At 36.0% G+C, this 27,895-nt stretch overlaps 1 protein-coding gene across 2 annotated transcripts; it reads left to right on the top strand.

Moving 5' to 3' along the window:
* The first annotated feature begins 614 nt into the window (after positions 1-614).
* LOC150106558 (uncharacterized) lies at positions 615-27,895 on the top strand. 2 transcript variants are annotated; one of them, XM_090393205.1, is made up of 4 exons: positions 615-662; positions 16,676-16,854; positions 18,113-23,705; positions 27,646-27,895. In XM_090393205.1, the coding sequence occupies exons 3-4, from the start codon at positions 23,375-23,377 to the stop codon at positions 27,819-27,821; spliced, it is 507 nt and encodes a 168-aa protein (XP_090249331.1). In that variant the 5' UTR covers positions 615-662; positions 16,676-16,854; positions 18,113-23,374; the 3' UTR covers positions 27,822-27,895. Both variants share the same exon structure in this region; 1 of them encodes a protein (XP_090249331.1).

The following is a 27,895-nucleotide window of genomic DNA, read 5'->3' on the forward strand; positions in this document are numbered from 1 at the left end:
TGGGAATCTCACCAGAACATCTGAGCTTGGTGGCAGAGTATCGTGACCAATGGAAGTTCCTCTTGCAGCTGTTTCCCCCACAACCCAATTAGGAAGAGTGGGCTTTGAAGATGTATATATGTATGTATGTGTATTGTAAAAACACATAGCTCTAATTTTTAGCTTTAATCTGTCTTCGGTGATAATTTGAAACGGTTCATTAAATTCTGTTTCATATGTCTGGTTAATCGTCACTTTAGTTAGAATAATGACTATGGTTCTTATTTTGGTACTAGTTGAACTTTTACGAGCTGAGGTTATAGGTGATTGAAATAAAATAAAAGAAATCGCTTCCCTTAGATATCTTTATCTCTCAGGCTTGTTGGGCTAAACTGTACTGACGATAGTATCCAGTACTTTCGTACCGCATTTATAACCAAATCAAAAAATATTTAATTAACAAGTGCATCTAAAACATTCAAATATTTAGAATAATTAAGAGTAGCAATTATCAATATTACATAGTATTAGTAATATAGGAATCACTAATTATTATTTTTATATGGTTCTTATTTTCCGGGCGTTAGAGATTAAAGTAACAGCGCCCTCTCTGTTTAACATGAGGACATTCATTACATTGATAACGTGCTTAAGCATTTGGAGTTTTGATTCCGATTTGCTTTGTGAGTATTGTAGTTAATATTTAGAATAAGGAATGGTATTGATTATTAGTGTTACTGATTATTGGTTATTATTAATTTAATTAATTTATTTATAGTTATTTACTGGTTATGTTATGCATGATAACATTTTTTTCCAGTTAGCATTTGAAAATGTTATAGTAATTGCTATAGCACGATATCTGCGCTATATATGATTGCATTTAACTGTTACTGCGTATTTTTAAAATAATATAAAACTGAAGAGTAGAGTAGTCACCTGAATTTTCAAAATTTGTATATCATGCCGTTTCTTATCCATCCTGTAGATAGATTATCATGTTAACGAAAAGACCGCTGGAAAGAAATTAGTCATGTTTTCGAAATCCCCCAACTTTATGAATTTTATATATCTATTCTATATATATAAAAAGATAAGCCGAAATTTGAAACGTTTTTTTTTTTTTTTTATCTTACCAGCCCGGAACTCGGTTGTGCTCCAGGGGGGAAGCCTCCTAGTGTGTGTGTGTGTGTGTGTGTATATGTGTATATATATATATATATATATATATACACATACACACACACACACAACACACACGCGCACTCTCTCTCTCCAACTAATATATACATATATTAGTTGGAGAGTGGATATACTAACCACTCAGCCATACAGGCAGCCTACTTAAAAACCAGAAATACAGTCAAATCCTACAAATGACTGTCTAAAAGAGGATTGTACTCATGGAGTACATTTAAAAATTCTATACAGTTTCCTTGATTAGCTGAATCTTCAGACTCATGACCTCTCAGAGGAAACTCTTGCTTAACCAAGTGGCATATGGCATCAATTAATCTTTTTTAAAATGTCTATTTTTCTTTACCTGTTCATTATGATAGGCAACTTTAATTTTTCTTTGTCAATGAGCATGTTAATTCTTTCTTTTCTAAACATTTTAAGATTTAAAAATGACATCTGATTCAGAGCACTCATGTTTTCGCACTGCTTCAAAGGGCTGAAATTGTTTGTATTTTGAATGCACACCCAGGCTATTAACTCCAGTGTGATGCAATGTTTACATGTTGAAAAAGTGTCTTCTTCATTCAGTATTTAGTATATTGTGTTTAATTTTAGGAATCGTGCAAATCCAGGAAACAATTAGGTGAGTAATGGAAATAAGTGCAAAAATATAATATCAGTGATATTAATATTCCATGGATGTGCACCACACATATAGCACACCTGGAATATTCACCCTTGATGTTTTGTCACATCTTAGAAAAATAAAGTGACAGTGGACTTATCTTTTTAGAAATACTACTGGTGACTCATTATCCCTTTCCATTTAAGAAAATCCCCTCATACAGGAAACTGATCTGAGACCTTCAACACTTTTAACTACTGGCTACAGCCTATATAAGTGTTGCATGCCACACCCATCCATTCAACATACAGGATCATAGCAACCATTTCCATCCCATCTCCATGCCACTTTTAAACCTTTCATTCAGCTAGCTAGTTACCATCTGCTGTGTAGCAGTCTCTTAACCTCATCAAGTATTGGTTGCATTAATTTGCCAAAGATCTAGGAGACTATCATTTTAAGACCTATTAGCCCTGACTTCTCTAAATTAACTTTATGATTATTTGACTTATTTAGAGGGTGCTACATTAAAGACATTAGTTCTGTTATCAGTTATAATTTAAATTTTCCTCCTCAATTATGTAGTTTAGTGCTCTGTGCTTATCACAGTTATGAAGATCAGCTACATCCTCTTGAACATCCCATAGTGTATCAAGAGTTTGTTGTGTCTGCAGTTTGGCCTACTTTGGACATACTGGTAGATCAGTTAACATTGCCTTGAAGGCAAAATTTACATCTGTGATCATTAGTATGGCAAGTTGGGATTATCAGACTGTGCTCTGAGTACTTCTTTGCATAGGATATTCGAGGATAACATCGTTATTGCATGGAAATGTTATAAATCTAAGAGACTTTCGAATCTGCACCTGCTGTGTAGCAGTCTCTTAACCTCATTGAGTATTGTTTGCATTAATTTGCCAAAGATCTGGGAGACTATCATTTTAAGACCTATTAGCCCTGACTTCTCTAAATTAACTTTATGATTATTTGACCTATTTAGAGGATGCCTCATAAAGACATTAGTACTGTTATCAGTTATAATATAAATTGTTCTCAATTATGTAGTTTAATGCTGTGTGCCTATCACAGTTATAATTGTGCCCTGATGATAAAAAATCAGTGAAATATCATTGAAGAGTAAGAAAGTGAAAATTGTAAGCATGTTACCTTGATATGACAAAAATGAATCAGGAAGGGCTATGATAAAGAATTCAATGAATAGGCTTTGTAGAAGTAATGGATGCGAGTTTTTGAATGTGTGGAGTGAGTTTGAGGGAAGATTAGATTTGTATGAGGGACAGCCTACACTTGAATGTGTTTGGTATCAGGAGTCTTGAAAAACTAATAGCTGTAAGACCTGCCACAGAGAATCATGGAAACGAAATTATAATGGAAGGAATGGTGAGAATGTGTGTAATTGACAATGTTATGTAAATATTAATGATGGGAATGAGCCTCATCAGGGAAATGACAAGGAAAGAATGATTTTAACTTCATCTGCTTCAGACCCATCAAACACGTGCAAAAGATGTCTGCAGAAAGAACAGAGATCTTCATCTTGTCCAACTGTGTCATGCAAGCTACGTACAGATGGCTTATTATATCTGTACACGAATGCTAGGCATATCAGAAATAAGGGGGGTAGAGTTTGTTGCCTAGGGCAATATGTTGGAATCTCAGATAGTGCACATTAGTGAGACTGGCTATCACAATCAGACATACCAGTATTCAGTGTAAAAGGTACAGTATTTTTAAGGAAAGACTGGGTAGCAGAGGAGGGGGCATGCTGCTAATGATTGCAGATTACTTAAATCCAGTTAGTATTGAAACCTATGATTATAATACAGTTTTACATGTAGTGAGTTGAAAGCCATCTGGTGCGAAGTGAATCTAACAAGATCAAATACATAGTGAGGTGTTGTTACAGCCTGGGTGGATTGGTTGATAGTGATGAAAAAATGCATCACCAATTAAAGATGATGGGCTCAAAAAGAGTAATCAGATTGGGGTCTAATTATCTAACTATTCATTTTGTAGTAGTTAAATCCCATGAGAAGGATGAGACTGAACTTATTGAACTCTTGCAAGACAAGTTTTGACAGGCAGCATATGATAGAAGGAACTCAAGGTCAAAGAGTGTTAGAGGATTTTTCAGTTAAAGATGTAATAATACTCCTCCAGTTGGTGACAGTGATCATGCACTCACTTGGGAAGTGACTAAGTTTATGAATGTTCCATTCAGAAAGGGGTTATATGTTGAACTACAAAGCAGAAAATTATGACTACCTGAGGTTTGCTGGGTTCTGCTCCATGTTATCAGTTGTTGGATAGGAAGGATATCAACATTGCATGGGAAGTATTGGTTAGAAAAACCTGTTTTAAGTATGAAAAGAAACTGACTGCAAGCTAAAGATAACCCCCTAAAGAATTCTATTATATGCTATCAAGTAAAAGAAATAATTAATATGAAAGAATAACTACTGAATGCAGATAGTTTGAGGGTGACAGATGCAGAAGAGATAGTTCAACTAATGAGTGCTATTTTGCTAAAAACTGGTGTGCAGTCATGAGCTCACTTCTACCTCTTCACAGGATGAAGAAACTCAGGTCTATGAGGAGGATGTATTAGAGCCGTTGAACTGAATAAGAATTTAACAGTTGGGGTTGATACAATATCAGCACTGGTGCCAACAGTGTTCAGCTGAATGGGCTATCCCTTTAACAAGGTTATGTACTTTGAATCTCAGAACAGGGAAGATTCTGCAGGAGTGGAGAGAATATATGATAATCCCATTGCATAAGGCTGGTGCAAAGACCAATGTATCCAACTATCAACCCATCAGTATTTCTGGAGTGCTGGTGAAAATTTTGGAAAAGTTGGTTAGGCCTTGCATTCAGACATGGATTGACAGAGAATCTCTCTTTACAATCAGCAGCATGGGATGTTGTGAGTGCAAGTAATGTGAATGAATTCAAGAATAAGTATGACAGCTGGTGCATCAAGTATGTGGCCTCCCTCAATGATCCCCTTATTACATGGAGGTCTCACTTAGTATTAGTTTAATATTTTTTCCCTCTTAGCATTTGTACTGCAAAACATTGTAATTTTTCAGGTTTTCACTTTCAGTAAATACAGTATGCAGTCACATATGTTTTGAAGTAAGAGAAGCAATATGGCATGGAAGAATAGTAAAATATATAAAACGGATTGTATTGTAGCCATCTTTAAGTCCTGAACATTAGGTACTTGCTGTAAGGCTGTTCTTCCTTACACTTTAGAAAGGCAAGATTTTCCTTGACAGCAACATTATTGCTACTTATCAAATTAAAGAAATATATTTTTCTTTAATTCAAGCCAGTAGCAACACTATGTCTATACATTTAGGCATCATGTTTGAGTATTTTTATTCTTTTACATTTGTTTTTACTGTAAGATATTCCATGGTATAAGAGGATGGCCTAAAAAGTTCTCAGCCTAACAATGAAAAGACAAATTTATAATTTCAAAAATATTTTTATTTTTCAACATAATCTCCTTTAAGACTAATACATTTATTCCAACAATGCTCCAGTGCCATTATCCCATCCCTGTAGTGGTTCTCAGTAAGATCTGCAAAATGCCCTTCCAGCTGTAAACGCATCTTGATTCGAAGAAAAATGTTGACCAGCAAGGAAGAGTTTTGGGAAGAGATAGAAGTCAGAGGGAGCCAAATCTGGGGAATAGGGTGGATGGTCCAACAATTCATAGTGCAAATCTCTTAATTTTCCCATTGCCAAGACACTTTTGTGGGCAAATGCATTGTCCTGATGAAAGATGATTTTTTTCTTTTTGATTGGAAGAAACCGGGTTCTTTCTCATGAATTTTTTCATCTAGTCTGCTTAAAAGATCGAAGTAATATTCCCTGGTTATTGTTTTACCCATTTCAAGATAATTAATAAACAAAATCCCAAAATACTGATGCCATGACCTTTTCTGCTGATGGAACCAACTTTGTATTCTTTGAAGCTGAACAACTGGCTGTCCACCGTTTGGATTCTGGTGTGCAATGGTGAATCCAAGTTTTATCCATAGCCAGCAAAGGTTGGTCTGTTGGTAGAGCCTCTGCTACTAATGGCTCATGCAAAAAGTTAAGCAAGTTTGAACGTGGTTTGTAGTGGAAGGAGATCAGTCATTCGATGCTGTTGGCACACTCCCTCAATGAGTCTTTGGACTCCCTGGAGGTGTCACTTTGATGCACAAAATCAGTTTTATTCTTGTTAAAATGTTCCAAGCACTGTTCAGAGATTTTCATACTAGCGTTTTTGATATGCTGTGAGCAAGCGTAGTTCCCATCTTGTGCAAAGCTACTTCATATGCAATTCTTCATGCAAAATATATCCTACACGTTCTTTTGAAATGCCTATAGTCTCGGCAATTTCATACACTTTGACTCGCCGGTCATCCAATACTATATCGTGCACTTGGTCAACGATTTCTGGTGTTGTTACACTTTTTGAATGTCCTTCACGGGGATCATCTTCAGAGATGGTATGGCCATGTTTAAACTCGACAGCCCATTTTTTAATTGTCGAAAATGAAGGTGAAGAATGCCCATAAACTTTTATGAACTTTGAATGAATTTCTTTTGGCATTAAACCTTCTTTTACAAAGAATTTTATAACCGCACGATACTCAATTTTATCCATTTCAAGGGATAACACAACACTTTTTTTCAGACAGCTCAATAAAACAAACTACTTGATATAATGACTTGCAATTTCACATGGATGCTTATGACATATTATCAACTTAGAAAAAAAAAATCGCCAATAGTGTCACCATCTATGGTGACACTATCGAGGCTGAGAACTTTTCAGACCACCCTCGTTCTTTTCTTTTGCGATTTGTATCTTCATTGTTAGTGTATTATCTGTAGTTTTCTTTTCATATTAGAGGACCAATACTTGCAAATATGTTGGATACATGTAAAATGTCCCTGATGTTTACTTCTTAGTCTTATATAAAATTTTTTTCTTAAAATTAACACTTAAGTACATTTTTACTCTTCATCTATGTTTAAACTTTTTTGCTGCACAATTTGTCTCTTCCCAAAAATAACACAGGGGCTATGGTATCTACCTGTTGTGTGGGGTGGGGATCTGTAATCTGAGAAAGAAATAATGCCATTTGTGAAGATGAGTCATTTGAGTAAGTATCTGAAAAAGGCAGGCTATTGTTTTTTTGCTTATATAGTAAACTTGATTGTGGAGTGCTATACGAGGTGGAGTAGGAAACAGTCTAATGTGTCCGAGCCACGTGACCAAATAGAGAACATGTCATCAGTGTATCTTAATCAGTTAGAAAGCTTGAGAGTAGCAATATTATATCAAGAGCACGTTTGAGAAATGTGCTCTTGATATAATAATAATCTCCATATAACTCTGAAGAGAGGAGAGCGTCCATGATTGTACCCTTGATCTGTTTATAAACATCTTTCCAAGAAGATAATCTCTAATAGCTACCTCCTCTCCCACTGTGAATTACGCAAAGGCAGTAGCATAATAATCATTACAGCTGACAAGGGCAATTCTAATATGGTCATCAGTACCACTGATGAATATAATTGCAAAATGAATGTGCTGCTCAAAGACTACACTACTTATAAACCACTGGATTATGATCCTACTGAATCTCTATTTGACCTGCCATGAGGTATGAAACATGATTACATCTTATCTCATATGTCAATTTTTTCAGATGTGTGTGTGTATGTATTGAAATCCATTATGGAAAGGAATACTACCTAAGCTGATTTCAACCTTCCTTGGGACAGATCAGCAGGAGCTAGTTAGTGCTTAAGGAATATTAATTTTTCTCATAAACAACTAAACTTATTAGGAAAACAAAAGAAATGGAAAAATGCAAAAGCTAGTGCATACAGTAGGAATCTAAAATTTCAATTTGTGTATCTTTTATGCATCTGATACCATTTCAGATGGGCCTTACCTTCAGAACCTGATAAAGTGCAAGGAAATCCTGCAAATCAACTAAAAGACACTGTTCTCTCGACTATAAGTGCACCAACTCCTCTCATCATGTGAGGGTTTGGTGCACTTATAGATCTTATGTAGTACTGTATTGCATTTTGTACAGTTTTCTGGAAAGTAAATGATTTCAAAACTGTTTAACTGAATTATTTTACGAAATTGGCTGCATATCCTGAAGTGCTATCATTTTCACACTGGCCACTTATTAATAGTTGTTAGTGTAGTAAAGATAGCTAGAGTATAATTGTTTAGGCTGCACAACTGTTAACATTTCAGTTATGCAGCATGAACTACATATAATTAAGTACTTGGCATGTAGTAAATAAGTTGTGTATTTAGCTAGAATTCCTACTTAGAATTTTTATCTTAAATGCTACCTTTTCATAAAGAAGTTTTTCATTGTACGTTTTATGACAAGTGTTAGTGGTTACTTTCATGTGAATTGTGTACTAACAGAATCCAAGGACATTTCTCTGGTTAGATGAGTTCATTGGGTTGGATAATATAGTATGCCATGAAATGCTCTTCACTCATACTTTTACATGCATATGTTGCTTTTGCCTTAGCATAAGCAGTCAGTTTGTGTGCTTAAAGTGAAGTATCTTCACAGCTAAGCTTATTGGAGCTGCTTTATGTATGTTTGTAGCTTGAAGATGTGTTAATCGCAAACTGTTTGCTTTCTCTAACATAAAATCTCAGACTAACATGGAGCTAAAGACATTCTTCTCAAGTCAGCCAAGTTACTCTTATTTTAATGTGGCAGCTAAACCAGTCTGAAATGCTGATGTTCATTCTGTGTAGAGCAACCCAATCCTTTGTCTACACCATGTTGATGTTTTTAGCCCTTCATAATTTTCCTTAGATTTTCCTTAAATGTACGAGGTGTCACTAGGTGGTAGAGGAGCTTTGTCAAATGGGTTTCCAATAACTAAAAAGATGAAATAATGGAGTGTTGAGAGGAAACACTGCAAAGATCACTTTGTACATGCTAATTTCTCTCCCTAATTAGAGCCTAAACGCAGATTTCAACTTCAAGCACTACTTACCTCAGTTTTTCTAATTCTGTATACAGTAGTCTTGTTTTTTTTTTCATCTTGAGTAGCATTAACGCAATTGTTCGCTCCCTTATACATTCATCGGGTTTCAACTTAAAATCTCTTATTGAATATTCATTTAAGAATATCTCATTGCATGCTTGTTGCTCCCCTCATGTCACTAATCATTCTGAAGTTATAAATTCCTGTCTTGAAACGATAGTTTCTCTCCAGTCCAACTTTCCTAATAGTGAATTCATCTTCCTTAGTGATTACCGTTCACACTTCCAGATGGCTTTCCTTTTTCTAACTACTCTGATGGAGCACACAGAAATGCTGAACTATTCGCTGTCACTGGAATTTGCAAATTCTATGTAGTTTTGAAAGTACTTTATTACAACCTATCTTTTTTCTGTTAGAAAGAGAAAGTTTCCAGGATGTGTTTAGTACAAATTACGAAAGAATGGTTAATGTATAATAATTCAACCAAGAAAATGAGGCAGAGATATTACAGTTCCATAATATCCTTATTATGGCATACGATATGTGGATAAGAGGTGGCTATGAATAATAATTGTTACATGACACCTCCAAGGAGTCCAAAGACTCATGGAGGGAGGCCACCTATTCTACAGCTCTCCACAACTATAGGGAACTGCAGCTGCCATCTACTCCCCACCACCACCATTACTAGTATTTTTGTCTGTAAATTTCTTTTTGTCTCAAGTGATGCAGAACATTTGCTGCCCTTTCATAAAATAAAACCAAGCAATGGAATGTTCCATAAAGCAGCACTTATTCATAGCCACCTTTTATCCACATATTGTACACCATAAGGATATTGATGAATTGTGATATCTGTGCCTCATTTTCTTGGTTTGAATTATTGTGTATTAACCATTATTTCAGAATTTGTACACATCCTGGAAATTGTTCTCTTAACTGTAAGTTTACCAAGAAGTAGACTAAGACTATTCTGTTAGCTTGAATCAATATCTGTCCTCATTTCTGTTTATAGTAAAGCATGAAATAGATGCAAGCACATTTATCGATAGATCTAAAACTGATTTTAAAACGACTACAGCATGAGAGAGAGCAAACGTTGAAATTTTTTTCCCCATTAGAATACTTATGTTGCCCATGAAATGCCTGTTTCTATTTAGTAATCTCATATGATATGAAAGTAGCTTTCTGCATTTTAAAAAGCAGAGCTGTCAAAATTCCCTTTAGTAAAAACAGGTTTTCTGTTAATATATGGATGGTATCTGCGTATGAACACTGAAATTTGCAAATTTTATGTAGTTTTGAAAGTACTTTATTACAAACTATCTTCTCACTGAGTTCCTGTCAAGTAAGTAGGATTTATTTCTGCTGATATTCTTAACATGCTCTGGCAAAAATTTGCTTGACCCTTCTGTATGAACAGGCTCATTTTTCTAAATTTTTTTAATAGAATTTTTTGTGCAAAAATGGTTTTGAAGTATAATAATGTCCTGTAATTGTACTGGCACAGTAGTAATGTTATAATATAAATATGTCAAGTTTATAAAGTGCTTGAAATTTTCATGCTAAGTGAAGATATAATCATTACGTGAACTTCAGATGCAATGAGATAGATCAGGCAGTTGTAACATTTTTTAAATAATTAATAAGCTGTTTTGCACAATCTTGTTCAGCGTTCTCCTTACCATAGATATACATTACAATCCAGAAAAATTTGTAGAGATATGTTGTATATACAGCAAATACTGGAAGTCAACTTGTGATATATGGCTATACATGACAATACTTTGGAGCAGTGGCACTGACATAGTTTGGAACAGTGCATTGACATAGGTGGATGGTCACATACAAATGATTCACAAAAGCTTTGAACAGGAGTTTCATACAAATACACAAAGAAAAATGCTATTTTAGAATACCTGTACCTATTTTTTTTATTAAAGCTTATAAGGATACATACAGGCAGAAAATACACACACAGAGATTAGTCCTGTTTCTTACTCACTGACAGATACCAGCACCACTAAAATGATCAGATTTTGGCTGTTATAAATCAGTTTATTTTATTTAATTCAACAAAGCACATACTATACATGCTTATATAATGTCTGGGTACAGTAATTCTCACTGAAGTTACCTAACATATGGATGTGCATTACAGCCTAGAAGAGAGAATTTTGCTTTGATGTAGTTAAAAATTTAGTATTTTTCAAGGTGTGTGTGTGAGTGTACACACATTCATATAGTTTTGTAACCAATGGGTGAATTTTTCGTAATATTTCAACTGCTTTTTTTGCATTAATAAAAAAAAGTATTTTATCTTGCAGCTGCTTTAAATCAGATTTTTAAGAAGCAGACCAGTATTGTTTTCTCAGTAAAAATGAATGCTTGGTGTGATATTTTCTTTTTATCAACTAGTTTAAAAATGTCATCAATAAGAAAAGTATTGAATGTGAGAGAATTTCTTACTTCATGTTTTTTGCAGGGGGTTTGTGTGTGTGCTGCTTTATTTGGGTGACAGGACAAACAAGAATTCCTATCTCTTCACTGAAGGACATCAGCAAAAATTTTTGTAAAATTGTTTTTACGTCTTAGTTATGTGAAGCATTTTTTTTTTTTCAGTATCACAGTACAAAAAACTAAATCATGCAAAGATATTAAGTATTTGCTGTATTTCAAACCATCTATAGAGCAACTATTTGCAAGTGCTATTGTTGCGAAGGCTACATTGAAGGACTGTGGCTTCCAGGAGATTGAACACACCCTGCTTCTCAGCTGTAGAACCTAGTGACCACTATCTCTTCTCGAAACTTAAGAAAGATCTTTGAGGAAGAAAATTTGCAGTTTTAAGCCATTTTGCAGGCAAAAGTACAGACTATTTTTTTCAAGGGCATAGAATGTTAATTTAAAGATGTGAAAAGTATGAAGTAAAAGGAGATTATGTTGAAAAGTGGCAGTTGTTTTCTTTCTATTGCCTCTAAAGAGTTAAGCCAGATACTTATGAAACTACCCTCATCTTACAATAGGCACTTGACAAGGGAAACTTCAAATTTAGATTATTTGTAATCCGAGGCTTCCAAAATCATTTGCTCAACTTATGGAGACATATTGAAGGTTAACAAATGTCAGCAATGGTTTAGGAGATTTGCAGAAAAAAATTTTGATCTCTGATCGTCCTTGATCTGGAAGACCTTAAGACTCGTTGAATCAGATCCAAAACAAACCTTACTAGAATTAGCAGAGTAACTTAATTCATCATAGTCAGCTGTCCAAGAGCACTTACATAAGAGTGGCAAGGTTCTTAAACAGGGTGTATGGGTACCACATTAACTGTCAGAAAACAATAAAGAACAGAGACAGGTGATTTGCAATTCATTGTTGACCAGACAACAAAATGACCCCTTTTTGGAACGAGTTGTAACGTGGCGAAAAATGGGTGCTGTATAAGAATGATAAACGCAAAAAAAATGGCTTTCTCCAAATCAAACTCCAATTCCAATACTTAAAGATGGACTTCATCCACAAAAGGTTCTGTTGTGCGTTTGGTGAGGTATTCATGGAATTATTCATCACGAACTCATGAAACAAGGTAAGACTCACAGCAGCCATCTATTGTGAAAAATTAGAGCGACTACATCAAGCGTTGTTAATCAAACATCCTGCGCGTGTCAATCGAAAAGGGGTAATTTTGCAGCAAGATAATGCAAAACCACATTCTGCAAGAATGACAAGAAAAAATTAGGCAGGATGAGAACTTCTAACATCCTCCATATTCACCATATATTGCCTCTAGTGACTATCACTTATTCAGGTCCTTAGAACACAGCATAAGAAATAAAACCTGTTCACAAGATGATATCCAAAGGAGTTTGATATCATTCTTTGCCTCCAAAGAAAAAACTTTTCAAAAAAGGAATTTTAAACTTAGTAGATGGTTGGAATAAGATTATAATTAACGATGACGATTATAGAATTGAATAATGTTAATTTGTTCTTTAATAAAATTTATATTAAAAATGTAGTTCAAAAATTGATTACTTTCCCGTCCCCCTTATACTATTAACGCACTTGATTTTCCCCACAAGCAAGACACTTCAAATTTCTTAACTCATTTAACCAACACCCTGAACTACACCTCACCATAGTAAAAGAATAAAATAACCATCTTCTCTTTCTTGGTATATTAGTAACTCTTCTCTTAGATGCTACTGAAAGATGCCTATATGAAATGTCACATCCAGCGCAATAGTATGAAATCCTCAAATAGCAAAATGTAGTTTTACTAGTAATGCAGCTTTTGTCACTTTTTGCCAGTGACTGCAATTCCTAAAAATAGAGAAAATGCATTCCTTCTATCCAAACATGAGCAAAGTGCCACTGTTCCTTATCCTGTATACATATCTGGGTATAGCTGCAGAGATGGAGTATGTAAGAAATATAACCTTCACACTTCAGATTAGCAACCCTGATTCACAAACCTATGGAAAATTCCTTTACCATATTAAGGAACATTAAAGTACCCTCTGATTTTAACTGGCCTACTTTGGAATATTTGCGTCAACTGGTGGATCTTATAGGCAGTACTAGTTAAAATTAAAATACCAGGTGATTATAAAATATCCTCTTGTTCATAGCCCTCTAGCGAGTAATGCATTGATGAAATCCACAAATATTTGGTACACGTACACAGCGGAACATGGGGATTCGATTTAACAAAAAAAAAAAAAACTGCCAAAAGTCTCCAACTGGGAAAATTTTGGCACTGTTTACCGACTAAAATGCATTAATTTGTGAGTGATCATGCAATAAAAGGAAAGCCTCTGAGATTTCTTATCATTAGTAGACGAACTTTTTTGATGCCTCTTACCTTACGTGAGCGTGCTTTGTTAGTCAAACTATTATCAGTGGAACAGTAATGCCAGTGATTTTCGGCGTATGAAAAATTTACGAAAAGGACCGATTAGCGTAACAACCTTACGAAAACTGATTCGGCGATTTGAAACTACTAGAACTCTAGCAGTGCAGGCAGGCAGGGGATGCAAACCAATCAATCGCCAACAAGTTTCAACTGCTATTCTGGAACAGGAGATGAATGTGCAGGGTACCAGCAGTGCATGAGCAATATCCCGGCAAACGGATATCGCATACACAACGGTGTGGAAAATCCTACATGAGATGGAGTTTTACTTCTATAAAATCAGTCATGTTCAAGAATTGCACCCTGATGATGCGACCACACGAATTGACATCTTTGAGATTCTTAGTGCACATGGAAGTGGATGAAGTATGACCATGGCAGAGATTATGGAGTGACGAAGCCCACTTTTATTTGAACGGTCATATTAACACACGCAACTGTTGCAATTGGGCTGCAACTAACCCGCACATGTGTCTACAGATGCCTATCCACTTGCCCAAAGTCGGCGTGGTGCTGATTTATGGCATCTTTTATCATCGGTCCATACTTTTACGAGGAAAATCACCAAAATGGACCAGTGACCTGTTCCATCGATGCCAACAGGTATGCCAATATGCTACAGAACTTGGTGGTTCCACAACTGCAGCAGAGGATGTCTCGATTCGACCATCTTCATGCAGGATGGTGCACCACCCCATATTGGATTTCAGGTATAGCGTGTTTTGCGACATTTCTTACAGAAGAATCAGTCGCGCATTTCCCACGCCATGGCCACCTCGATCGCCTCAAGCCTTGTGACTTTTGGCTGTGGGGATTTCTTAAAAGCATTGTAGCGAGGACATGTACCCGATATTCCAACTTTGAAAGATTGAATAATGTTACAACTGAGACAAATCAATTCCGATATGTTGCGAGCTACTGGAAAATACACCGTATGCAGTTCTTGGAACATCAGAATGGTGGTCATATTGAACTTCATTTGTAATTAACAGTAAACGTCATGAAATTGATGTGTGCTGTCTCATTTGCCATTTAGTCATTCATTAGTCAGACGTACTAAAATTAATTTGTCAGTGCCAAAATTTCCCCTGTTGGCAATTTTTGGTACTTTTTTTCCGTTAAATCGAATCCCGATGTTCCACTGTGTACGTCTACCGAATATTGGTGTATTTCATCCAATACATTCACGAGGTGACTCTGAACATGACGTTTTATAATCACACGGTACTACAAATCTCGATTCCACATATTGACAATTAGTGATAACGTTCTGCCATGACTGCCTGAGAAAGAATTCCATATAAAAGCTATTAAATTATTTTTTTCCAAGAAAATGCAGCTTTAATTTCCTTTTACATCTTGTAAATTGAACACTCAATTATTTGTGATGCTACCATCTAAATTCACTAAGGTAATTTTTCCATGTCATTCTTAGTTTTGCTTGTTATATAGTGATAAGTGGATTTTCTGTAGCTTTAGTTTTCATGGTTGCCACTGTTATGACTTGCTCTTTATAATCTTTCCCAATTGCATGTATTGCATTCATACCATTCTCTTATGAAGCTCTCAGTTCAATTATTCATGCATGCTAGCAGCATGAGTAGTAGGGGAGGCTCTTCTGACCAAATGCTTCCGGTGGGCGTGGCTTCCTGACGTCATTATGTGTGACGTCATGAGTTTGGAATGTGTTGGAATTTCCCTGTGGGCATATCTGTCAATGGCTTCAGTTCTGTTTTGGTTCGCGTATGGCATTATGGGTGATGATAGAGATAAGGATTCGTGTTGTGATTGGTGGACACTTCTGACAAGATGATCAAGATAAGATAAGGAATCGTGACGTCATTGTGTGCATGGCTTCATGGGTCTGGAATGTTTTGGAATTTCCCTGTGGGCATATGTGTCACTGGCTTCAGCTCTTGTGTTTTGGTTCACGTATGGGATTATGGGTGATGGTAGAGATAAGGATTCGTGTTGTGATTAGTGGTGCAATTCTGACAAGATGAAGATCAAGATAAGATAAGGAATGGTGATGTGGGTGTGTGTTGTTATGAGATGTAGATAAGTGGTGTCATTTGTTAGTTGTAAATAAGTGACGTTATTGTTTTGAATGGAAAGGGAAATATATTAGTGTATAAGTAATCGTGTTGTCATTGGTGGACGCTGCTGACAAGATCAAGATCAAGATAAGATAAGAATCGTGACGTTATGTCTTTGTGTGGTATTTTGGTTTGGCTATGGAATTGTGGGCTATGTTTTGAGATAAGATATCTTTGAATTTTCCCAGGGTGACACATCCGTCATTGTCGTCTGTGGGAATTCTTAGAGTAAGTCGTTATGGCAGCAGTCTTTCAAGCTTTTCTGAATAATTAATTATATACTGGTGTCACTCAAACACACACTCTTTTTTCCATACCTCATCTGTATTTTCTTCTATATACATATTCTAATCAAGTTCATATTTTATTCATAATTCATCCGAATATTTTGATTTGTCTAAAATTAAGATCTTAAAAAATTCAATAAATAAATAAATAAATCGTGTTCCGAATAATTTAATTATCCTGGTGTCCCTTAAACACACACACACACACACACACACACACACACACACAAGACATGAAAAGTCGCTGTGTCCATGTTGATACTCTAATATACCCTGTGATTATTCTTATGAAAACAAACAAAAATAATCGTTCAGTTTTAGAATTACTTTTACTTAAAACATATGACCAATGATTATTGTATTACATTATCAATTATGTTTAAGTTAAAAATTCACTTACATTTCTTTCCAGAATGAGAACATCTTGGTACTATCTAGGTTTTCTGAATATTCCAAATTGTTGATTAACATATATTCACAGAATGCAAACACAAGTCTGAAAAGACATTTCACTTTTTCATTATAGGTTACTGTGGCTAACATATATTCACACCACAAAACACAGGAGTTGAAAGATATTTCTGTAAATAACCAGAAAAGCTAGTGGACCTTAATTTACTTCAGTATCCGGTTGGTTCTCTGTCTTAATTCTTTCCCACTTTTGCCCAACCTTGGTGGGAAAGTCTATGCGCCGTTTTGTTTAGGGTAAGTGTTATTTCCGGTTTCGAATTCCGATTGCTGTTAGAGCATGGAATTCTGACAAGTGAAATTATTATTATTATTATTTTTTTTTTCAAATTGATTCGTTATTTTCTGTATTTTACTTTTACAGGTCATATTCTAACAATAACTGAGCAGAATTAATAAATATATAAAGTATATGTGAATTTATTTTCCAACACTATATTTCTCATTAAGTCTTATCTTTAAGGTATCTATCTTATCCAGTCGCCTTTTGTTGTACGTAGGCGAGAAATGGTGTGTTTTGTTTCGAACTCTTGGTTTCCGTTGGGAAATTACCAATATAACTATTAATTTTACCTTCGATTCCTTGTGCTCTTAACCTATTTCTGTAAGTAGAATTTATTTGTGAATTATTTTCCCACACTGTTAATTTTCATTAACCTTGTTTGTAGATAACTGAGTGACTCATTTCCGATCAGTCGGTCATTGTTCTTTTCTTAGCCATATAGCTAGCGGTTACTTCAAAGGTAAAATTTTTCTCAGGGATGTGTATTAGTCAACTTTCTATTGTGACTAAGCGTTTTCGAGGTGTTACACTACTGATGGGTAGCAAAGGTTCATAATTTGACCTTGTGTGATCGATGAGAACTAAGTTATTCATTGTCACATGATGTGATTTTTGGTTTTCCGTTGGTTCTAATTTTTTTATAAATAGACTAAAGGGTTGTTCTTTGGTTCCAATTTGAGTTTCTAGTTTTTGTAACAGTTGTATGCATTCAGAAGATTATTATAGTTTCAAAATGAGTTTTTCTGGAGAAAAGGTAAGTTAATTTTGTCATTTTATAGCAGTCATTTGAATTTTAGTGACTACATTAGCGATTTTTGTCTATAAAGTTATAAGGTGGTTTTTGCAATGGAAAAATAAAAATCATGTTTATGATATTCAATCTGTTTTGTTTTTAGTGAAATCCAATAAGTCATATATATATATTTTTTTTTTTGATTGGGAAAAGATATTGAGTGTGGTTATTTAGTAATATTGTGTTAGTGAAACCATTGTGTAGTATCGAAATTGCTAAAAACATGAGTAACATTTAGTTTTATTTTTTGGTTATTAGGATTTTTTGGGTAAAATTTTTGAGGGGTGATATTTAGTAAAAGTGTGTTAGTGAAACTCATGTAGTGTCGAAATTGCTAAAATCACCTTGAGTTTTTTATTTCTGAATGATATTTCTGAAATCTAGAAAGTAATTTATTTTATTTTATTTTTTTTTAATAGCATTCATCTGTTATTCGGTTTGTTGATGGTAATGGGAATATATTCAATCATCAACCCAACATTGTAGAGGTTGATTTGACTGGAGAAAATGGTTGCAAAAGTGTACAAACCACAGGACGCGGTTCTAATTCTAATGTAACAATCGCTGGTGTGGCTGGAGGAAGTCGCGACCTTCCCCAAATTTATATAATTCACATTCAGTTACTGGATGTGAAACTAAACTCTACTCCTACAACTATTGAACCCTCACTCTACAGGGACTTTTATACTGTTTCGGTGGCCCGATCACGTAAATCTATAAAGTATCCAACTCGACAGTTGGAGTATCAAGTTCGATTTTGTGATCTGGAACTCTTTTCACCAGAGTTTTTTTGATATATTTCGAGATATGCTTAATGAGATCATTCAGCGTTTATCGGGTTCAGGAACTTTTTCTCACGTTCGGTTGGGCGTTAGTGCATCCAGTTTAGAAAGCAACATTAACTTACCGTTCATGTTGCTTTCTGAACTAACTATCCAAAGGATAGTTGATGCTTTTTATGCTGTCGCCCAATCGAAACGTGAGTTTCTTTTGGCAAATGATCTGATTATCGACGTCATTCTTATCAATATCAATAACAACGGGAGTGGTGGTAGAAAAACCAATGTAAAAAGAAGAACGCTACTTAGCCTGGAGGAATTTGTGAAAATAAAAAAAGCTATTGTGGAAATTAACAACAAAGACAATCTTTGCATGGCCCGAGCACGTGTTCTGGGTGTTTCTTCACACAGTGATGATGTTGCAACATACAGACAAGTGCGTTTAGATCGTAAACAGATACAAACAAAGAGGGCTTTAACTCTGCACAAAATTGCAGGGGTTCCGCTCATTTCTTGCAGTATTCTTGAAGCAGATCTCTTTCAAAAGCATTTGACTCCGGAATACAAAATCGTAATTTTTTCGGCAGATGCTGATTTTTCTGTGGTGTTTCGGGGATCAAATGCAAATAAACAGATCTGTCTTTTATACCGTAACGCTCATTATGATTTTGTGCGTAGTGTGCCAGCTCTGTTTGGGAATAGCTATTATTGCCCCAGTTGCATAAAGTCATTCAAATATTCAATCAAATTGCATATGTATAGATGCCAAAATGTGTGCATCCGCTGTCACACAAACGCCACTCATAGTGTGCGGGACCTTGTTTTGTGCAAGTCATGCAATAGATTTTTCTACGGCAACGAATGTCTGAATTTGCATGTACAAAATTATATTTGTTCAAAATTCCATCGTTGCGGACAGTGTTTGGCTACTTTCTCTACAAATAAAAGCCACATTTGTCCACCTGAAAATTTCTGCAACTACTGCAAATCAGTTCACCCCAAACAGAAATGCTTTGTACAAAAATCGGAGGTCTCATAAACAAGTTTCTGTTTTTTTTTGACACAAACAATAGCTAAAAATCATCGTCATGTACCAGTCTTATGTATAGCTGATTTTGGTAGTCACGAACGTGAGTTCTGGGGTGAAAACTGTGGGTCAGTTTCTAGATGAGCTGTTTTCTGTCAAGAATATTATGAAAAGAGATCGAGATGGTAAGGTCCTTTTGACTGTCAAACCAAAATACGAAAATATTCTTGTGATTGTACACAATTTTCGTGGTTTTCACGGGTATTTTATTTTGGAATATCTTTTTTCAAAAAATTTCCAACCCTGTGTAGTGTTTGACGGATCAAAGATACTTGCTATCTATTATGACCCATTAAACATTATATTTCTTGACAGTTTTTTCTACATTAGTGTCGCTCTTAGGAAACTGCCTGCCATGTTCGATCTCCCAGAAGTTCGTAAGGGTTTCTTTCCTCATAAGTTTCATACATCCGATTCTCTGGATTATCGTGGAGTCATCCCTGAAAAATCATATTTGCAGCCGGAATTTATGAATAAAGAAACTCGTACAGAGTTGGAGACTTGGTACGAAAATTGGCTAGACACTGAATACTGTCTGAAAGCGGAACTTTTAGCTTATATGAAAGATGACGTGCGTGTTTTGCGAGACAGTTGCAACACTTTTCGCACTCTCTTCATACAGCTCACCCAGATTGATCCCTTTCTCCATGACATTACAATTGCAGGAGTATGTTTGAGAGTATTTCTCCAAAACTTTTTGAAACCTAATACATTGGCCATACTTCCTGCTCGGGGTTACATAGGGGCAAACGCACAAAGTCGAAAGGCTTTGGCTTGGCTCAAATGGCAAGAACAGCAGAACCATACAACATGCACGTTCTGTGGGGGGGGGGAGGGTGAGTCCGCATCAGACCTTATTTTGTCGATGGAAAATGTGGAAGCATTTTATATGATTTCTACGGTTGCTTCTTCCACGGTTATCAAAAGTGTTACAGGCCAAATACATTCCAACCATACAGAAACACTGACATGATTTCCCTTTTTGAGCAAACGAAGGATTTCGAAAACTTCTTTCGTAGCAAAGAATTCGACGTTATCTCAATTTGGGAATGTCAGTTTAATGCAGAAATTTCTGAAAACACAGCCTTGAAAAACTTTATTGCTGCTCTTAATATTCCAGATCCCATATTACCTCGTAGTGCTCTGCATGGTGGCAGAACCGACTGCTACAAAATGTATTGCAAAATTCAGTCAGAAGGGGAAGTTATTCGCTATTTGGACTTCAATAGCCTTTATCCATGGGTAATGAAATACCAGGTATTTCCTCTGGGGCATCCTGAAGTTATTATCGATAATTTCGACTATTCTCCTGGGGTATACTTTGATATTTGGCATGCAAAAGTGGAAGCACCTACCGATCTCTTTTTACCGGTTTTGCCCATCACAGTTAACGAAAAATTAATCTTCTCCCTGTGTGGAAAGTGTGCTTCCGAAATGGCCCCATTATGCTCTCATATGGACCAATCATTTACAGGTTATTGGTGCAGTCCCGAATTAGATTTAGCATGTTCTCGCGGTTATAAAGTTATTGAATTTTACGAGGTGTGGCATTTTTCTCAAAAATTTGAAGGGGAAGAAAACTTCTTTGCTCACTATATTGATAGCTTTCTGAAGCTGAAACAGGAACCATCTGGATCGCCTGAAGGTCAAAACCAAGGCTTATCTGGACGAGTTTTTGCTAAGGGAAGGTGTTAGGTTAAATAGTGAACACATTAGCAAAAACCCTGGTAAACGTTCACTTGCTAAGCTTTGTTTGAATTCTCTATGGGGAAGGCTTGGCATGAGAATGTTAAGAACTCAGACCCAGGTGATTTCCTCTTATGAAGACCTCGTAGAACTTTTTTTAGATAACAGTAAAGTTATCCAAGATGCCAGGTTAGTTTCAGAAGAGCAGATAATGGTTGCCTACTCTCCTATTGAAGGCACTGAGCCTGATAATAGGAAAGGGAATGCTGTCATCTCCTCATTTGTAGCTGCCTACGGTAGGATAAAGTTATGAGGTCATGGAACCTTTGCAAAGACAGCTTTTATACACAGATACTGATTTTGTCATTTTCAGTGAAAAACCGGGCGATTACTCGCCGTCCATTGGTGAGCTAGGTGATGAACTCGATGGTGACTTTATTGTTGAGTTTGTTACCACAGGCCCAAAATCTTATTCCTACAGAACACATGGGGGTAAGATTGTGACCAAATGCAAAGGCATTACTTTAAATTCTCGCGCGGCCACAGAGATTAATCTGGAATCTACGATTGCAGCAGTAAGGGGTGAGCCACAAAACATCCAAATTCCTGTACCATTTTCTGTCCATAGAGACAAATGGAGCTGTCAACTCAAAACGACATCCGTAACAAAAAGATTTGGATACACTTGCGAAGCGCATAGTGTCAACAGACACATGCACTTTTCCCTATGGGTATTTTAAAGGATAATTCCTTACACTCACATTCCTCATAAGCAAAAGATGCCATCTATGGGACAGAAAACTAAACAACATTCTACCTGGTAGGTAAAAATCCATGGTTGTTTCCCAACACGATGATTTGCAGTGTCGCCCTTCTCTTGTACATTTTTTACATCAATGTTATTGTTACTATTATTCCACAATAGCTTTTTTTTTTCTTTCTTAGAATTAAGAAATAAAATTCGTCTTGGCATGATTACATGATGACTGTGATAATAAAAAAAAAATAAAAAATATAAAAAAATGTTGACAAGGAGATTTTTTTTGATATTAAAACAAGTATCTATTTGTTTTTACATGATCTCTGATTATATAAAAATAATCACAGTCTTATTATGTTATCATTTTCGATATGTTGATACATCCATTTACATGTATAATTTCGGGAGCTACTCAGGAAAAACAACATTCGTGTTGTCTCTCATAGAACATTGTAATCAACTAATCAAACCACCAGCGGAACGAATCGTTTACTGTTACAGTGAAAATCAAGATAAATTTAAAAAATTTACCAATATAGAATTCGTGAATGGTTTGAAGTTACCTGAATTTGATTCTAATGTGAGAAATTTACTCATAATCGATGATTTGGTTCACCAGGCTAAGGACAGCACAGAAATAGCTGATGTATTCAGAAAAGGTTCACATCACCGTAACCTTAGTGTCATTCTACTGACACAAAATTTATTCTGTAAAGGTACACATTTTCGTACAATTTCTCTCAATAGCCATTATGTTATTGCTTTTAAAAATCTCCGAGACTCTTTGCAGTTTTCTCATTTAGCTTCCCAAGTATTTCCAGGACAAACGAACGTGTTATTTCAGATTTATAAAGATGCAACACGCGAACCCAACTCATATTTAGTTTTAGACTTTAGACAGGAAACACCTGATATTTTACGCTTGAGGTCACGGATTTTGCCAGGAGAAGAACCCAATACAGTATTTATCCCTGAATGGCTGATAGACTCAAACGCTATGAATATCTCATCAAGTACTTATCTCATTCCTCTCCCAAACAAGCAAATGATGCTTTAAAACATTGCACCTCCAGTCAAATCACCACACTCTGTGAAATCTGCAAAAATGTTTTATGTGGAAATATTCCACTAGAAAAAAAACAAGTCACGCCTACGAAGGAAAAAAAAAATTATAAGAGCACTAAGTAACAAATCGCTTCCCTTCATAACCAGAAGAAAACTGGTTTTACAGCACGGAGGAGCACTGTTCCCATTATTAGGCAGTATCATTGTTCCTTTATTGACTTCACTTATTAGAAAATGAATATGTTTAAAAAATTTACGCTTCTCCAATCACCAGAGGAGCGTGAATTCTACACACTCTGACGAAATGAGTGCCATTTTAAAAATAAGAAATAAACATGCAGATGAAAAAGTAAAAGCATATTTAAATGTTCTGCAAAAGTATTTAGGGTTGAAAAACCAATTGGCTCACACAGAAGGAGAGCAACAGGAACATAGAATATCACGTCCAGAACCTTTACTGAACAAACCAAATACCCAGAACCATTGCCATCAACGTCAGCCAGTCCCAGTGAAGAAAATGCTTCCACTCCAATCCCTCCCCGCAAGAGAGCTCGAAGAAGGAGTACCAAATTCATCTCTCTATCTCTATCTCCCCGAAAGCTGCGCGGGAATAAGAAACTGGTTTGGAAAAAATGGTAAGTGAAAAAACAATTTTTTGTAATTATTTTTTTATTTTCAGTAAATGATCTGTAACAGCATTAGTTACTACAATATCATTTAACCACAAATCCTTAGAATAACATTTGCTAATAATATTTTGCATAGAAAGACCACTACATCTCAATATTAAAAAATACACACAATGCAAACCACACGCGACAGATTCCTTAGCTTGTACAACTACAGAATTATAATACCATTTATTAGTATTAATATTCAGAAAGTTAACAATATCGTTTTCGGGTGGACGACCTAGATAGCTTGCCAATGTTGTCCTGGTAACCAGGTCGGATCTGTTCACGACGAACATCGACTGTTGTTTGCTGATCGGATATTGTGGCAATTCATCACGAGCACAAACTCCTAAACCCACTTTTCTCGTGGTGGGTTCTAACTCTAGTATGCTTACTAATTGTTCAGTGTTCATAGTCCAGTAACACAGAACGATCCTTTGTTACGGATAACGTACACTCAAATTCTGCCTAAAGAACTACTGTGATGTTTTCAGGTAGAGGTTGAGCAAATTTAACTTCGAGTCGCACACTTCCTCTTCTTAACAGGCTGGCATGGGGGGCAATGGCAATTTGATCTGGCGATAAGTCAAATCCATAGAGAACGTTTCCCTTTACGTATTCTTCATAAGAAATGTCATTACCACAGTCTCTGTTCCATTTACCTAGTGATGTGAACAGTGACATGTAACATCTGCTGTAATGCCTTTCTTTGAAGTTCGGAGTCAAAGGTTGTGAGAGATACTGAATACCGTCAGCTGTCACTACAAGAAAATTCAGATTGAAATGATGAAAATTAAATGGATTTCTGTTGAAAGTGCCATTAAATCTATCACTAGCAACCAGTCCAATAATTAATCTAGATGGTATTTCACCTAGATACAGATTGTCTCGTGTGGCATCTGACATACCCTTGGGAATTGAAAAATAAGACACTTGCACACGATTGATGGGGTATATCATGTTTGACTTGTCTAACACAGACAGGTGAGCCAGTTGAATCTTTGAATTTATTTTGACTTTGCGGACAAAAAGTGTACCCTCTTCAATTTGCACTTTAGCCTTAGAATCAGCATTTGCAGTCAGTAAACAAAATTCGGGAGAACTGCGAACCATACGAACACGAACAGTAACGTTATTGATCAAGTACCGGTCTTGATGCATGATGTCAGCGTGTATTTGCCCAACCATCTCGACACTTTTCGATTGGTTAATTCGAGCTTGTCGTCTACGCATCCCACATTCACTTTTGGTAAACATATCACTAACATTAGCCACATCATCTTTAACAAATAGTTCATTTGTGAGTTGACTGTTTTTAGCATCTCTGTCATAATTTAGTAGGTTTTCAATATAAGCCCTATAAGGATACGTGTCTGATGCCACATTCACTAGTTTATCGTGGAGAAAAACGTCAATTTGACTGAACAGGGAATGGAAAAAATTATTCACAACACCAACTGAAGAATCTTCGATAGGTTTATTATCATCGTCAGTGATGCGCACACGAACACTTAGGTATTATTTTCCCAAATCCAAGTATTCTTCAGATGTACCTGGTATGCAAAACTCCACAGGACCTCCACTGTCAGTACTGGATATTGGTTGGTAGGTGACATAAGAACTTCTTTCCACACACATGTTGACACGAGGGTGGGAAAAAAGATCTAACTCTGACATCCTCAGCAAAAGATGTCATCTCGCTTGCGCTTTTTAGTATCCGTTTTTTTCTTCTTGCTTCTTTGACCTCTCTGAAGTAATCGACTCTGAGCCTTTTCAGCAATGGTTTTCCCAGCTTCTGATGCTCTGTTTATAAAGGCTCAACGTACAGGTACCCATTCCAATACATCTATCATATGCTGACCAGCTTTTAAGGCTTGACGACCGACAAATTGGGCTGCAGGTTTTAAAAGTGGACTTAGAAAGGAGAAGGCTTCTGAAAATGCTACCTAATTCATACCCACGCTGTATTGGGGGGGCCCGTAAACATTTGAGCCCCACCTGCCTGCAATGTGTAATATCTGAGATAATTAAACAGTTGAGCCCCACCTGCCTGCAATGTGTAATATCTGAGATAATCAGTCATCCTTCACTTGTCGGAACTGTAATTTAACTATTGTCTTGCCACCACGAAAGTGGAACAACTCGCCGCTATCAGAACGAATTTCAATGCTAATTGACTGAAATGTTTGTTTTCGTAACGGATAATAATCAGGTTGAGCAAAAACGAAGGAACACTTAGTGCTGCACTGAACAAGTAACAATGGTGCACAAGTATCACCAACTATCTGTTCTTGGATTAAATCAGGATAAACAAAATATGCGGCTACACCCCTCTTTATATCAACTGGATATTTCCCTGTGATTGTACCTTTCAGTTTAACACCAATCTGATTAAAACCCAGTAGAAGACTCAAATCCGAGGCCTCCTTGGGAAACAACAGGTTGTAATCTTTTGAGACTGTCAGAGAAACAGTGTTATTTGGGTTCTTTTTTCCGGTAATCACAGTACTCACTTCAAACATTGCTTGAAGAAGTTCAGAGGGTGAATCCATGGGGAATCTTGTACACTGTAAAATTCTTCTTTAGACTTTTCGAAAACTTTATTTCCTGTGATGTTGTTGTCAATATTGTTGACTCCTCCTCCAATTGCATGTATCATATGAAACTCATCGTAACCGGAATCTATATTATTAAATTCTCCCGGAAGATGAATTTCGGCAAGAGCAACTTCCCATTTACCTTGAAGTCTGATCTCGTGTGGTAATTCCACTTGAAATTTCATTTGCATGTTTGTAGGAAACATTTTCATACTGGCATTACTGGGAAGGGTTAAGTCAAACATCTTTGCTACGAACCCAAGAATTATACGATGAGGGATAACCGACCCACTTAACAAAATACTGAAGCTTTCCTTTCTGTTTGCGCTGCTTAAGTACTTGTTCAATTAGATACACGTCTTCCGGAAGTTCATTGGGTATATTAGCCTTTTACAGTTGAGGTTCATAGAAAGTTCCCTCCACTATCTCTCCGTCCCGACTGCGAACTCTATATACTACAGGGTTTCTATTAATAACCTGAGCAATAGTGAACAATTCTCGTGTCCAGTTACCCCAATATCCTTTTCTAAATTTGTGTGTATCATCACTTAAAACCACACTATCATCTACTTAAAATTTTGGTTTGGTAGTCTCCTCTTGGGTTCCATACAGATATTTCCAAACACGATCCTCGTTGTGAAGGTTAACTTGCGAAGGAGCCATACCGATAGTGCGGTGTGGTGTAAGATTATAAGTATGTACAAGGGTCGGCAAAACATTCGTATAACTTTTACTTTTAGTATACGTCATCCATTTGTAGATCTTTGTTTTCAATGTTCTGATAAATCTTTCTGCAATGGGTGCTTTCATTTCAGTCCTGGTCGTGTAGAAATGAATATTATGTTTTTTAAACATTGTACGAACTTTCTTGTTGCAAAACTTTTCCTTGATCTGTGTTTATGTAACATGGCACTTCCTCTTTAAAAATAGACTCGAAAGCATTAAAAACATCATCTGCTGATTTCTTCAGTGTTCGAACCCACGCAAATCGGGAAAAACAATCAATGCATACAAGAAGGAAACACACCCCCCATTCTCTTTTGCAAGGGATGACATATCTGCCAAATCACATTGAAAAGTGTGTAAAAGTGTCTGGACTTTGATTTGATTGCGTTTAAACTTTCTTCTAATGGGTTTATGTCTCACATAAGTAGGTTGTGTTGCTAACCAACTTTTCACGGTTTCATGTGGCAAATTTGTATGTTTCTGTAAAGCTTTGACACTTCCAAAACTAACTAATGTATTAGGATTATAGTAATCTGCTAATTTTTCCATTGCTTTCAATGATTTTTTTTTCTTTGCAGGTGAAAATCAAGAACCATTGCAAAAGTGGCAGTTACTTGCTTTTATAGCAGTACTGCTAATATTAGTGACCTCAGATATTTCCATAATCATTTGGGAAGTGGTATCAAAATCAGGCAATCAAACTTGCCTCATCAAAGAAATGTTATGCCAAGAAAAACACCATTTGCATTGGTGATATATGTAAATTCCTATTTCTGCATATTGCATTGTAAATAATATCTGTGAAATAAATATGTAAACTTAAAAGAA

This window comes from Typopeltis vanoorti, chromosome 5 (genome assembly GCF_054136105.1).
Source record: "Typopeltis vanoorti isolate ZY-2024b chromosome 5, IOZ_Tvanoo_1.0, whole genome shotgun sequence".
NCBI classification, from domain to species: domain Eukaryota; kingdom Metazoa; phylum Arthropoda; class Arachnida; order Uropygi; family Thelyphonidae; genus Typopeltis; species Typopeltis vanoorti.